Source organism: Pelodiscus sinensis, chromosome 6 (genome assembly GCF_049634645.1).
Source record: "Pelodiscus sinensis isolate JC-2024 chromosome 6, ASM4963464v1, whole genome shotgun sequence".
Taxonomy (NCBI): Eukaryota; Metazoa; Chordata; order Testudines; family Trionychidae; genus Pelodiscus; species Pelodiscus sinensis.
This window is the reverse complement of record NC_134716.1, coordinates 37,374,011-37,388,690: the sequence shown is the minus strand read 5'-3', so window position 1 is coordinate 37,388,690 and position 14,680 is coordinate 37,374,011. Positions and strand designations below refer to the sequence as shown.

At 47.1% G+C, this 14,680-nt stretch overlaps 1 protein-coding gene across 4 annotated transcripts in view; it reads right to left on the bottom strand.

Annotated features, from left to right (window-relative positions):
* Positions 1–14,319, bottom strand: part of CEP78 (centrosomal protein 78) — a 60,094-nt gene extending 45,775 nt beyond the window's left edge. Inside the window, exons 1-6 of one of the 4 annotated variants that reach the window (XM_075931741.1) lie at positions 14,084–14,319; positions 12,363–12,519; positions 11,520–11,802; positions 10,807–10,982; positions 10,208–10,280; positions 9,073–9,176 (exon numbers count right to left, since the gene is read on the bottom strand). In XM_075931741.1, the coding sequence (XP_075787856.1) occupies positions 9,073–9,176; positions 10,208–10,280; positions 10,807–10,982; positions 11,520–11,772 (606 nt within the window). In that variant the 5' untranslated portion in view covers positions 11,773–11,802; positions 12,363–12,519; positions 14,084–14,319. Of the gene's footprint in view, positions 1–9,072; positions 9,177–10,207; positions 10,281–10,806; positions 10,983–11,519; positions 11,803–12,362; positions 12,520–13,756; positions 14,034–14,083 lie in introns of those variants that run through there. The other 3 variants (XM_075931742.1, XM_075931739.1, XM_075931740.1) reach the window with 3 other exon arrangements.
* Positions 14,320–14,680: the final 361 nt, after the last annotated feature.

Genomic DNA, 14,680 nt, shown 5'->3' with positions numbered 1-14,680 from the left:
TAAGGGACAGATATAGGAAGAGCTTGGGCGTTTCGATTTGTGTCACTCTCAGGTGGCAGATCCGTTGGGGGCACTTCTCAGCCTCCCCCAGGCTGCCCGCTGCGAAGGAATCAGATTCTAGCAGCTAAAATCTGAAGTGTAATAAGCTCGCCCTGCAAACTTATTGGGGCACTCATCAACCTCCTCCAGGTTGCCCACTGCAAGGGACCCCGGTCTCAGTAGTTGGAAGTCTCGGGTGTATAGCACACACACAATATATAGGAAGCACTTGGGCATTTGGATTTGTGTCACTCCCAGGTGGCAGATTCACTGGGGCACCTTTCAGTCTTTCCCTAAGGCTGCCCGCTGCGAAGGAATTACAAATTCTAGCAGCTGAAATCTAAGGTGTTATAAGCTCTCTCTGTAAACTCATTGGGCGCCCGTCAACCTCCTCCAGGTTGCCCGCTGCAAGGGACCCCGGTCCCAGCAGTTGAAGTCTCGGGTGTACAGCACATACACACTGCCCTGACCGTCGGCTGACAGAGGCTAGTAGAAAATAAATATATCATCTCTTGGGAACTCTAAATTGTATTTGGCTCCAAAGTCAAATCAAATGGGGGGCCAAGGTGAGGAGGCAGAGAACAGGAGACTTCTGTGTCTTGTACCAAGAAGGGGAGATGATGTGTCTGGTTACAACACAGGAGCTAGGACTGGAGTATAAAATCTAATCCAGAAAATGAAAGAGGGTCCAAATCCAAATTTTTGTAGAGGAAAAAGGAAGTTACTCCCTATGTACAGCAACGACTGTTCTTCGAGGTATGTGTCCCCATGGGTGCTCCACGTCAGGTGTAGGGATGTCCCAGAGCCTCAGAGCAGAGTTTTTGGTAGCAGTGCCTGTGAGCCACGTATGCACGAGGGGAGCTCACACTGTCCCGATTATCAACCTTGGGCATGCAGCAAGCCCCCTCCCTTCAGTAGTTCTTCTCCACTGAAGCAGTATGCGACTCCGAGTAGAGGGGAGGAAGGGAGGGTCATGGAGCACCCACAGGGACCTAAGAGCAGAGCAGTCATTACAGCATGAGGTGAGTAACTTCCTTTTTCTTCTTAGGGTGACGTTCCCAAGGGTGCTCCACGTCAGGTGACTGGCAAGCAGTATCCGACAGGATGATAGGAATCAGAGTCACTGCTTAGAAGCTGTAGATAGCACCGCCGTCGTCAGTGCTGAATCGGCAGCCAGTTGTGGCATAATAGCATGTCTAGCGAAGGTATGGTCTGAGGACCAGGTGGCTGCTCTGTAAATGTCAGTGAGGAAGGCCATGGAGGTGGAAGCTGCACGGGCTGCGTGTGCCCTTAGTGGAGTTGGCAAGGGCTTGTTGCAGAGTGCATAAATACATAGTATGAATAATGAGACCCATTTGGAAATGGATTGCATTGAAATAAGCACACCCTTTGATCGTGGTGCGATAGAAACGAACAAGCGAGAAGATTTGCGGAATGATCCTTTCTGTCTATACAGAAGGCCAAAGCTCGTATGTTGAGTGTGTGAAGCATGGCCTCCTTGGGGGGATGTGTGATGCTTGGGAAAGAACACTGGTAACACTGTAGGTTCATTGATGTTGAAGGCCGTTCACACCTTAGGTAAAAAAGGTAGATGTGGGCATAACGTGACTTTGTCCTTAGAGAACATTGTATAGGGAGGGTCCACCATGAGAGCCCCTATTTCGCAAACCTTCCTGGCCGAGGTGATGGCTGTGAGGAACAACACCTTCATTAGTAGGAACTGCACTGGACAAGTGGCCAAGGGATCAAAGGGAAGCTTCATGAAAGAGTCCAGGACAAGGTTCAGATCCCACGTAGGTGGAGAAACCCTGACAGGAGGGTAAAGATTTTGAAGGCCCTTCAGAAATCTTCTCGTAGTGGGGTGTGCAAATATTGATGAGCCCTCTATACACTCATGAAGAGCTGATATCGTTGCAAGGTGTACCCTCACAAAGGAATTTGACAGACCCTCAGTTTTGAGATGATGTAGGTAGTCAAGAATCCAGTGAAGTGATGCCACATGAGGATATGTATGGCCCTGGTGACACCACGCTGAGAATCTTTTCCATTTTTGCAAGTAGTTAGCCCTTGTGGATGGTCATCTGTTCTGTAGAAAGATTTCCTTCATGTGGTCTGAGCACAGTGATTCCGTTCCCTAGATCCAGAAAGTAGCAACGCATGTAGGTGAAGTGTGTGAGGCTGGGGATGAAGCAATATGCCCCTGTTCTGAGATAGGATGTCGTGACAGAGGCTATGGCTTGGTTACTGACATTGCGCATAGAAAGGGGAACCAGGTCTGTCTTGCCCAGGATGGTGCTATTAGTATGACCGGAGCCCCATTCCTACAGATCTTGTGTAGCAATTGGGCTATAAGCGGGAGGGGCGGGAAGGCATAGGGTAGTGGTTCATCCCAACGGTTGAGGAAGGCATCACCTAGAGATTGTCTGCCTACGCCGGCTCTCAAGCAAAACTGGGGACACTTGGTATTGCTGGGAGTCACAAAGAGGTCTATCATTGGGATCCCCCATCATTGAAAGACTGAGGTAAGTATGGCCAGATGTAGTTCCCATTCATGATCAGAGTTGAAATTCTGACTCAGGGCATCTGCTCGAACATTGTTTATTTCAGATAAGTAGGACGCCTTCAGGGTGATGCCATGATGGATTAACCAAATTCCAGAGGCAAATAGCTTCGGCGCATAGTGACAGGGAGTGAGCCCCCCCCCTTCCTGTTTATATAGAACATGATTGTCATGTCAGTGAGCATATGAACAGTCTAGTCGGTAAAGAGCAGAAGAAAGTGGTTGCTGGCATTCCTCACGGCCCTGAGTTCAAGGAGGTTGATGTGCATTGAGGATTCATGTGCCGACCACCTGCCCTGGACTGTGTGATGGAGCAGATGAGCGCCCCATCCGATAAAGGAGGCATCTGTAGTAATCTGTCTGGACGTTTCGGGCTGGTGAAAGGGAACGCCCATTCGGAGGTTGGAGGGAACTGTCCACCATGTGAGTGAATCTCGCACCCTGTTGGGGAGCACGACTTGTTTGTGCAGGGAGGGGAGGCCGGGTCTGTAAACTGATGCTAGCCAATGTTGTAGGGCCCAAAAATTCAGGCAAGCATGTTGTACAACATAGGTGGTAGCTGCCATGCGTCCCATTGCTTGTAGGCATGTGAGAACTGTAGCAGTAGGGTGACGTAGTTTGCAATGTGCTGATGATGTTGCGTGATGCTGCAAATTGGTTTTGGGGCAGGTAAGCCCTGCCTGTCAACAAATTGAGGCGGGCCCCAATAAACTCTATGCCTTGAGTGGGGAGCAGAGTTAATTTCTGTTCGTTTATTAGAAGGCCCTGACAATTGAACCTCTGCCTGGTTTTGGTGATCATGTTGGAGTTTGTGCCTGAGATCGGCCTTTTATGAGACCATCGTCTAGATATGGAAAGATGATGATGATGCCCTACTGTTGGAGGTAGGACCTCATCAGTTGTTGACACGAAGAGCCTGAGTTTGTCAAAGGGTAGGTCTTCTACTCTGGACTGGAGCTCCTTGGGCCGCAAGGAGCCAAGAAGCTCTTCTCATCACCACAGCCATGGCAGTTGCCCTGGCTGCCATGTCAGCTACATCTATTGTGAAGAGAAGAGCTGTATGAGCAATCGTATAACCCTCATGTATAATGCCTCTGAGGATAGACCTTTGGGAGTCAGGGAGATGTTGCATCAATTCAGCCAGTTTAAAATAGTTGTCGAAGTTGTGGGTCGCTAACAAGGCTGCGTAGTTGGCTATCCGTAGCTGAAGGGTGGCCAATGAATAGACCTTTTTCCCCAAAAAGGTCCAACTTCTTGTGTTCTTTGTCATTAGGTGAGGTTTTGGGATGAGGGGCTTTTGTGCATTGATTAGCTGCATCCATGATGAGGGAGTCAGGTTGTGGATGTGAGAACAGGAAGTCCAGATCCTTCTGGGGTACAAAGTACTTCCTGTCGGACTTCTTGCAGGTTGGCTGGATTGAGGCAGGAGTTCGTTGGAATTCAGAGACCTCCATTATTGCCTCATCAATCAGAAGTGCAATTCTGGATTGTGAAGCAGGGTGCACGTTCTTTAAAAGTCGGTGCTGTTTCTCCCCTACTTCCTGGAGGCGGACGTCCTGTGTTGCTGCCAACCTCTTAAATAACTTGTGGAATTGTTTCATGTTGTCAGATGGTTGAGTCTCATCTGGTATTACCACCTCCTGGGAACGTGAGGCATTATTGTTGTGGGATGAAGTTATCTAATTCAGCCTGGTTGTCGGAGAGCTGATCCTCCTCCTCCTCGTCCAAGTCTGCAGCTGACGGTACTGTTTGAGAGGGGGAGGGAGGAGGTAGCGTCCCTGAGGTAGAGGATGATGTCCAGTGTCTCTTCCGTACACCCCAGTGGTCCCATGGCACCCAGTGAGGTGGGTAGTAGGGTGAAGGGTACAGGTACTCCAAATACCAGGGTGGTCTACCCTGGAAGTAGTAAGGGTGACAAGCTGCAGTAAGGGACAAATGTTGCACTGTGAAGACACTGTATTGGTCCCCCCCGCCTGATACCATCTCGTTCAGACAATGCTGGAGATCTTGGGTAGAGTGGGATGTACCCTGGAGAAGACTACGTGGGGGAAGCCCGTTAGGATTGTGTAAGTGAAAGCTGTGGCCTCCTATTATCATCTGCAACCTGTAGTGCCCCTGGGGGATGGCATGGAGCTGAAGGTGGACAAGCACGCCTCTGGACCCCATTCCTTGCGAACGGATTGTGTGGCTGCGTGCAGGGTCATTCTGGGTGCAACGTCTGTTGCTGCTGCCAGCACTGGTGTGCACGGGCATTTAGAAGCGCTCTCCAGTGCCAGGACTGATCTCCACAGCACCGAGGCTGAATGCGCCTTAGGCATTTCAGTGCCGTTCCTGGCGCTAACTTCCCTAGTGCGGGTGCTCTCCTTTTCCATTCTCACCTGTCGGGGAGATGGAGTCGGGGGCAGGGACTTGGTGGAGGATTGTCCCCTCTTTGCCCATGCTGCTGAAGCTGGAGGTGACTCTTTTTCTGGCCACGGATCCCTGAGAACTCTCCAGCTGCATTGCTTTATTTAGTAGCAGCATGCAGAGGCAAAGCTACCTGTCCTTCGTGGCTCTCCCCATGAAAGAGCAGCAGAAATCACATCTCTGGGGGACATGTGTCTCACCAAGACAACAGATACAATCCGCATGTCTGTCTGAAACCAGCATGGGCTCCTGGCACGTGACACTTCTTAAAATCAGAGGAGCCTGGCATTGTGGCTCCTGGCCAGCTCTCCACCAGCGTTCTATTAAGACTGCCACTGTGGCAGTTGCTGCCATTAACCAGCTGCCGTTTTTCTTTTCTGTTGATTTTTCTCTTCCTCCCTTCCCCCCCCCCCTTTTTTTTTAAATAGGGAGAGAGCTTAATTGACAGAAGGGGGCAATGGGTCTGGCAGTCGCCCACAGGTGGCTGCTCACTAAAGCCGGTACTCTGCACTGACAAACACCCCCCCCCCCCCCCCAGCTAAAGTTGATTGCAATGGCACAAAGGGAAACGGGGAGTGAAACCAGGGAGGTTTCTCACTTCCCCTGAGGAAAGCTGAAGAGACTGAAGAACTCTGCCTGAAGCCGAGGATGGGAGAAGAGGAACTGAAGGGAGGAGGTGAGCTGTGCGTGCAAGGTGACAATCTGGGGACAACGCGAGCTCCCCTTGCGCATGCTCAGCTCGCAGGCACGGTTAGTAAAAACTCATGGGAACATCACCCGAAGAACAACAAATACTCTGGTCAAATCTACTGAAAACTTTCTCCACTTGTGACAGAACTATCCTGAAGGGCTTTAATATTAGGACAGCACAAAGAAGCTGATGAGTGTTGTCTGAACCACATCTCTTTTGGAAAAATCCTACCTGAGCTGGGTTACATTTCACATTACGTTTTTTTATTCACCCTGGTAGAATTTTAGACAAGTAATGCCAGAGCTCATTAAGGGTATTCAGCAATAGCTAACTCTTTCTTGACAAAAGCTTCAGGGGGTAGCCGAGTTAGTCTGTAACTGGAAAATCTTAAACTTTTTTACTCTCTTGACAGATTCTCTCACCAAAGAAAGTAGAGTGTCTTTAACAAGTGTCGGTGTATACTTCAGACAATCTGTACACCAGCCTGTATTTGAATTGGGCATAAAGTTCAGCTAGAAAGATATAGAGCCTTACCTAATCTCAAATTGTCTAGTGCAGACAATCTCAGAAGTATGTAATGAAGAAACCAAGCCAAATTTTTTGATCTTCCCCAGGCGTTCCCAAGAGCAGCTGGGGTGCTGCCGGGTTGGTCCCGCAGCCCCGAGGGGCAGCACTACGGGATCAACCGGGCAGTACCCCAGCTGCTCTGTCCCAGGCATCCCCAAGAGCAGCGGGGGTGCTGCTGGGTTGGTCCCGTAGCGCTGCCCCTCGGCACTGCGGGACCAACCGGCAGCACCCCAGCTGCTCTGCTGCAGGCATCCCCGATTCAGCCACTGCTGAAACTGACCAGCAGCGGCTGAATCAGGAATGCCTGGAGCAGAGCCGGACTATCGGAACGGGGGGCTATGAGGGGTTTGGGGTGGCATCCCCTCCCACTCCACTCCAGACCCCTCATAGCCCCCCCCCTTCCGATAGTCCGGCATATCTAATAATCTGGCACCCCCTGGGTCCTAAAGGTGCCGGATTATCGGAAGTTTACTGTATTCGGGTATCTGACAGAGAGGACAGATTAGTTATGTTCCACTGGAGACAGATTGTCTTGGGAACTTGCTCAGTGAGATGGCATAATGATCTGAGCCTCCGAATGCCTGATGGGTCCACTTTAAATGCAGACAAGATGGAAAATATGAAGGTGCAGAGCTGAGGTGGGCATTGCTCTGGATCCCTTCCCGTCAAGTAATTCACCTGGCAGTTTAAATTGTGTCTGTTATATGGAGATAATGCAGTTTTCTGCTTTTCTTAGTTCAGAGCAACTAAAGAGCAGGCCATTTTACTTCAAATGCCCTAGGCTTGACATTAGCTGAGTGATTGTCTATAGAGCAGTGACTTCTATGTCCAACTCTGTTTCAGGGTCGAAGGAAAGGCTTCCAAGGATGGTTTTAGAAAAAAAAAATTCTACTGATCGGCCTTTTTCATATCCTAAAAGAACCTAGCAACCCTCATATTATTTCATATGAACCAGCCCTCCAGATTATTGATTTTATCTTGCACTTCTTGGATCAGACATTGCTGGTCTGCAGTGATCCTAAACAGCCTATATTATTTTCTAGAAAAGAAACTTTAGTTTCTGCCTCCCCCGTTCTTGAGGATAGTCCCTGCAAACTGAGCTGGTGTGCTGCAGCTATCACTTTAATTTCAGAGATCTTGTCAGATATTTTTCTAAGCAGGATCTGTTCTTCGGATATTTGCTTTAGAATTTTATAAAATTTGTCCAGGCCTATCAGTGTCTCCTTATTGAGTGTGGCTATGCTACCAGGCATAGAGCTGTCAGAGAGCCTCCCTTGCTTAACTGGAAGGGAGTCCAGGGAAGAAGGGCGAGGAAGTTCAAAACCATATCCATTAGTTCTATGATTTTAAAGAACAGGATGAACAATCTTCAGAGATAAAACCCATCATCTTAATATAGCAAATGTTGGCAGATGGGAGGGAGAGCAAGCAGGAGCTGTAGGCAGCTATTTTAATCTGCTGAATCCCATTAGTGACTGTTAGTTTTTAAATTAAGAGTAGATCTTTCCACCCCCTAAAAGATATGCTCTAGTGCAAACAGGAATTATTTCAGGGAATTTCCCAGCCTTTATTATGCAAGAAGGCATACCACATGATTACAGGGGCTACTTCTGGCTGAACAATCTAAGAATGTGTCTAAGCAATGAATAAATTAAAAGACAAACTTCAAAAACAGAACACATTTGATAAGAATTTTAAAATGTAATGAAGTGAAGTGAAGTCACTCTCATTCTTAAGGACATTGAAGTCACAATATTTTTAAATGATGCGGCTTTAGTCTAAGCACATCTGTTTTCTTTCATGCTTTAACAGCTTCCAAATGATATAATACAGCCCATAAGGCCTAGAGTCTGACCAAGCTCACTGAACTCAGTGATAAGACTTCTATTTTCTTCTATGGGCACTGGATCAGGCCTTCAATGCTTGGGATAAAAGAGGAGGTTGCATTGCCAGAAGTACAATGGCTCCTTGAACTATTGATATATATGTAAGCTTAGCTTGTTTCTTTATTAATAAAAAAGGCGATAGCTAATGTTTAGTGCAAACAATTAAAATGAGAATGAATATTTTTGCTCTCATAGGCCATAATTCAGGGTGGTACAGAAGCATATACAGGAGGCCCCTGACTTGAGACAGCCCAAATTCCAACCCCTCGTGCTTACAAAATAGGTTGTAAGTTCAGAAGGAGTCAAAAAACTCCAACTTACATCCTTGGCCTGCATTTACGACAGCGTATGGCGCCTACCGTAAATGAGGGTTTGCGTTATGACGCCCCCAACTTGCGATGCTTTCCCAGAAACCAATCGCATTGCAAGTCAGGGGGCCTCGTGAAGGTAACTTTAAGCATGTAAATAGTCTCATAGACTTCACCGTTTGAAGTTAGGCAGATGTTTAAGTACCAGGTTGAATTGGAACCCAAAACACCTGAACAAACTGGGATATGTAGAACTATGATTACATTAAATAATCTTTAATAATATGGCTCAGCACATTAAAAATTCGTGTGGCAAGAACTATTTCTTGTCATATAAATGTTATATTATTTTCAGGTATGTAATAAAAAAATAGCCATATATGCATCTCTTGTTCAGGAAGGTAACTGCTATGAGACGACATCATCTTAAGAGGACTATTGGGAACTCAATGTTACACTAGCAGTAAATTACACTTTGGCTTTTCCTATAGTATCAGAATGTTATTAATATTAAATATGTAAATAAATTTTGTTTACATACTAGACAGCTATGAATTACAATATGTACAGTACATGAATCCATTTAAAGATCTGCCTTTACAAAAAGCAAGTTACCTTTAAGACATTAGCTAAGTGTTCTGCTCCCCGCCAGGTTAAATTACATCCTGTAAAATTTATAGATTTGATGTTGGCTGAGTTCTTCACACTTTGACAGATTGCTGAAGTTAAAAAGAAAAAAAATTAAGGTCAAATCATTAAAATGAATAATACTTACTATGTTTCTCACTATGGTGTTATAAAAGTATAATTCGGACATTTGGAAAGGACCTAGAGCCTTGAATGAAGTATTGTAGAAGACCAAGATAAGAATCAATTAACTGTTTCATAACTTTTTGCATACAGAACATCAAATATCTTTAAAATAGGTATATTTCAGAATTGCTTTATATGGCACATTAAAGCAGTATAGATACTGCACATGATAAGAGGAAACTACTGTATTTCATGATTTGTAGAAGTAACTTTTCAACATAACAGTTAGTTTACTTGCAGTATGCTGGTAAGATACTATTTTATTTCAGTGTGAAGAATGTTCAAAACCAAATACACATACACAAATGATTGGTAGTCACAATAATGACAAGTCTTATACTTGAAATGCAAATTTTCACAATATTCAACGTAAACATGACTTTTCTCCTATAAGCAATATAGATTAAAATAGGAATGGAACAATGAGGTTTTTAAAAAGCTATTTCAAAAGCAGAATCACACAAGACGTAGATGCTGGTTGAAACTTCACATTCACAATAGTTAAGCCTCACCCTTAACAGATGAGGCTTACCAGTTAAGATTAACAGGTGGGGGCTGAAGCAGCTCCCCACCTGCCACAAGCGGGGCGCTGCTCCAGCCCCGCGGTGTGGTGCTTGGCCCCACAGGCAGGGGCTGCTCTGACCAGGATGCCGGAGTAGCCCCTTCCTGCATGACACCCTGGCCCGCCACAGGCATGGGTTGCTCCAGCGTCCCAGCCAGCGTAGCTCCTGCCTGCAGCCCCTGCCTGCATTGGGAAGGGCGCTCCAGCCCAGTGGCAAGCAGTGAGCTGCTGCAGCTGGGCTGTAGTGGCTACTCTGCTTGCTTCCCCTTTATTGATTAATTGGCTAATTGCTTAAACATATTGTTTAACCACTTAAACGAGCTTTTACAACCCTAATAACTATAGACTACTTTTTTAAATAATTTCAAAACTTACTTTCCAGTCCTCCATCCCCAATTGGGCAACGTGCTAATGACAAGCTCTCCAAAGATGAGGTCTTGGCCAATCCCTTCAAAATAAAAATAATTCAAAACATAGTTAAATTGCCTGAATAACAGTATTTTAATAGCACATATCAGAAGAAAAAGCACTGGTAGTACCTCCCACTATGGATCCTTCATGCATGCAAAAGGCCAGAATGGTGCAAAGAGGCCACAAAAGCCTTATTTGGTTCTAAGGGAGAATTCCCCTAGTACAGAACATGTAGAAGATACCTGTAAATCTGCCTTCTAAGAGCTCCCTCTTAAGCCCTAGGGAAGGGATCAGGCCAGGATAGTGCTAGAACATGCAGACAACCTGAGGAGTCTACACTAACTTTGAGAGGTCCCTAGGTCTGTCTTAAACAAGTTACACTAGGGGCCTCTCCAACCCTCAGAATAATCAAAGGCACAAATAAGCTTAAAGCTAGCTACCCATAGCTCCAGCTACATCTGTGAGAAGCTTGTAAAAAGTGGAAAAACAGATTCTCACCCAACATCTTTATTGCTAAGTGCACACAGGGGGAGGGAGGGGAAGAGATGTACTTGAAGTCTTACCTTTGTTAAAAGTATTAGATCACGCTCTCTCAGAAGCAGTCCCTCAAGTTCCAAATTTTTTAGAGCACTTGATATGTTCAGACAACCTCTGATGGCTTTACATAATTGACTAGTCAGGTCTTTTGATCGAATTGCTGGAATTCGTCTTCTAAAGTAGGTTTTATATCTTTCAGTCCCTAATAAATAACAGAAGTGAATCAGGGGTAAAATCCAGTGAATCAGTAAGATTTTTTACATTGATTTACATGGGGCCAGAATTCCATCCTATTTCTTTGTTTTAAGATTGTGATATCTGAAGAATTATTCCTTTCCCCCCCAGTACACACCTCAATTTCTATATCAGATAACTGTGGTTCATTTAATCAGTATTTTATCTCCCACAGAAGCCAAAACCCAAACAAGAGGGCAAAAAAAAATTCCTAACAAACAAACTGGCCATAGGAAGTCTTTCCTATCTCCAAGAAGTAATGCCTGAAGCTTTCTTTTATACCTCTTGGATTTATCATCACCACCGTTTAATGGACCATTAAAAGGAGGGAAAAAAAAGTCTCCAGCTCATGTTATTTATACCACATTATCTGAGTTGTTACTATCAACACAAGATTGGCCTATTATGTTTTACCTAAGACCATTAAAAAAAACCTCCCCAGTTTTCCTGAAATTAATTCCCATCTAGACAGACATAATTAATATCTCAAGTGATCATTACGAACCTGTTTCTCCAAGGCCCTGTTGATGAAAGCTTTTTATTACTATAGAAGTCAAGGTCTTATTATGCCTGATAGCATTCACAAGAGGCGTCCAGTCAGCAGTCTTTAAGCGATCTGCGTTTATCTCAAGAATGCCCTGATTCACATTAGCTTTCACAAATTTTAGTGGAACACAGCCTTGTACAGCACAGAGAAATTCATAGTGAGAATAAAAATCCAAGCTGCACTGTCTTCTTATTTTAACTGAGTCAATCATTTCTATTCATGTGCTGAGTATCTCTCTAAACTGAAGGAGAAAGAAAATAAGACAGTTTCCATTGAACAGCGTACTATTACATGCTTTCAGCACTAACATACAGGCATACAATATTAAAAAATAAATAAAGCGTACATTCAGGCAATTCAGCACATACAGGAAGACAGTATCATTATGTTTAAATTACTATACTGAATGAGATGGAGGGAAAAGAAAAATCCCTACATTGATACCTTCACAGATATAGTCAATGTAACAATGGCTATAAAGCTAATGTATCAAGGCTCCAAGTTCCGACATGCTGGGTGCTTCCTGTGTAATGCTCAGTGCCTTAAACTGGTGTTGACTTAGGTCCTGATCCAGCAATGAAATGCATAGATGGTGATCCTTGCTTTTAGGACAGCTCACATGTTGCAAGTTAAGCACATGTTTAGGTGCTTTGCTACACTGAAATCTAGTCTACTACTATGGGATGGTCCAACTGTAGAAAATAAGCTTACATTTTCTCAAGTTGAGATGGGAGAGGTCCAGGTTGGATATTAGGAATAACTATTTCACTAGGAGGGTAGTGAAGCACTGGAATGGGTTACCTAGGGAAGTAGTGGAGTCTCCATCCCTAGAGGTGTTTAAGTCTCGGCTTGACAAAGCCCTGGCTGGGTTGATGTAGTTGGGATTGGTCCTGCCTAGAGCAGGGGGCTTGACTTGATGACCTTCTGAGGTCTCTTCCAGCTCTATGGTTCTATGATTCTAAGCAAAATAAGAACTTGTCAATTCAACCACTAAGAAGCTGCTTCACTGAGTGTAGGTAGAACACTGTAACAGAAATTGAGTTTTCTTATTAGAACTGGAATAACGACCTAATAGTTACCCTGTGCTTCCCAATATATCTGTGCCTCTCATCTTATACTTAGAGTGTAAGTTCTTCTCATTATGCATTGGTATAGCACCTAGCATAATGGAGTCTTAATGGATGGTAGGCACTACCATAATACAGGTTGAATCCCCCAAATCTGGGATTATCTAGTCCCGCAACAGCCATAGTCCAGCAAGGCCATGAATGTTGCTGGACCAAAGAGCCCCAGGAGTGGGAACCAACCAAGAGAATGTGGGGTTTGCGGGCCAGGCAGCATTAGAGAACCTCCGCCTCAGCCAGGAACCTTCCCCCCCCCCCCATTAGTAGGGTCAGGTGGCTGGAGAGCCCCTGGCAGCAGGATTGGTGGCAGCTGGGCGACCCCAGCCAGGGAATCCTGAGATCCCCCCGGAAAGCAGCGGATCTGTGATGGCCAGGCAGCCCTGACTGGGAAACCCCAATGACAGCAGGGCCAGGCAGCAGCACGGAAGCACCACTTGGGGAACCTAGCAGCAGGACCAGGCAGCAGTCAGGCAGTCCCAGCTCCAGCAGGGAAATTGGCCATGGCCACCCTGACTAGGGAACCCCAGGAAAACCCTGATGGCAACAGAGCTGTGCTGGCCAAGGAACTCCCAGACGTAGCAGGGCTGTTAACAGCCAGGTGGCCCTTGCTGGGGAACTCCTGGGAACCCCCAGTGGCAGCAGGGACAGTGGGGGGGAGGGAAGCTTGAGAGCCTTGAGAGCCTATGGGGGAGGAGCCAGCAGTGGGGCAGCCAGCAGGGGAGTAATGATACTGGCTCCTGGCTCCTGCCTCCCCTCCCATGCTGCCTCTGACACAGAGGCAGCAAGGGGGAGGATAGTGTATAGTTGCCGGATGGTTTCAACAAATATACTGGACACACTTGACATTACATCCAAATCTCCAATACCGGACAATTATCTTTTCTCAATTTGTTTCCAGAACAGAATATTTGACAGTCGGGTTCAAAACCGGACACCTGGCAACCCTAGATGCAGGTAGTTGACAGGATTAAATGATAAACCCAGGCTTGCCCATGAATGGTCTGACCTCCCTAACTGCAGGCACCACTTTTCCTCTCCCTCTGATCTCATGCAAACCCCCCTCTCACTTACCCGACTTGCTAGTGCCAGAGAGTAACGGAAAGACTGGGGGAGGGGGGTCTTCATACCAATCAACTAAGCGCGCACCTCGCCCGCACGCTCAAAATTAGTGGCAAATACGCTCCACGGCCCCGAGGGATGCAACCCGGTGCACGCGCACGTTCCCAGTACGCGGGGAGGCTCACGGCGCCTTCCACCCCTCCTCGATTTCCTACCAACTTGCCTCTTGCTGCGCTCACCCTTATTCCTCCCCCCCCCGGGCTGGCGCATGCCCCGAGCCTCGGACCCCTTCCCCCACTGACCCTTCTGCACCGCGCGCTCCCAGCCAGCCGCACTCACCGCGCCCCTTTGTAGCTATAGCAGCCGGCGGCAAGCGAGCGCGTGGGGAGGTTTCCTTGGTTCCCCAACCGCCCCTGACCACGTGATCCCTGGCGCGCGCTCGCCTATTGGTTGCGACCCCGGTTCAAAATGGCTGCGCCCAAGGAACGGCCACTGGAGTTTACCAGCCCGCGAGCCGTTAGTTTGAGGGCAGAGCTTCCGATTCCAAGGGCAGGATCAAAACGTCTCGCCCCTCCCTCTCCCCCCCGCAGCTTCCGGCTCCGCTTCTAGCCGAGGGGCGGGGCTTCTCCGGGCTCGCGCCGCGCGCACAATCGCTAAACTGCCCCCTGCCTCGCTTTTGCCTCAGGGTGCTGGTAGCAGCCCACTGAGGAGGGCAACGGGCGCTCCCTTGCGGGTTGTGGCGAATCTTTCCCCCCCCCTGCCCTTACCCGTCAGCCCAGCTTCCCCCAATCCTGCCCATCACACTGCGCGATCCTACCCGGGCCTGAGACACACTCAGCTGCGCCCTTCTAGCAAAGCCCAGTAGCCCTAGCAACAGGCGCAGAGAAGAGCAGAACCCACAGCAGAAACCTGTGGGCTGTGTCTCGACTGGCTAAT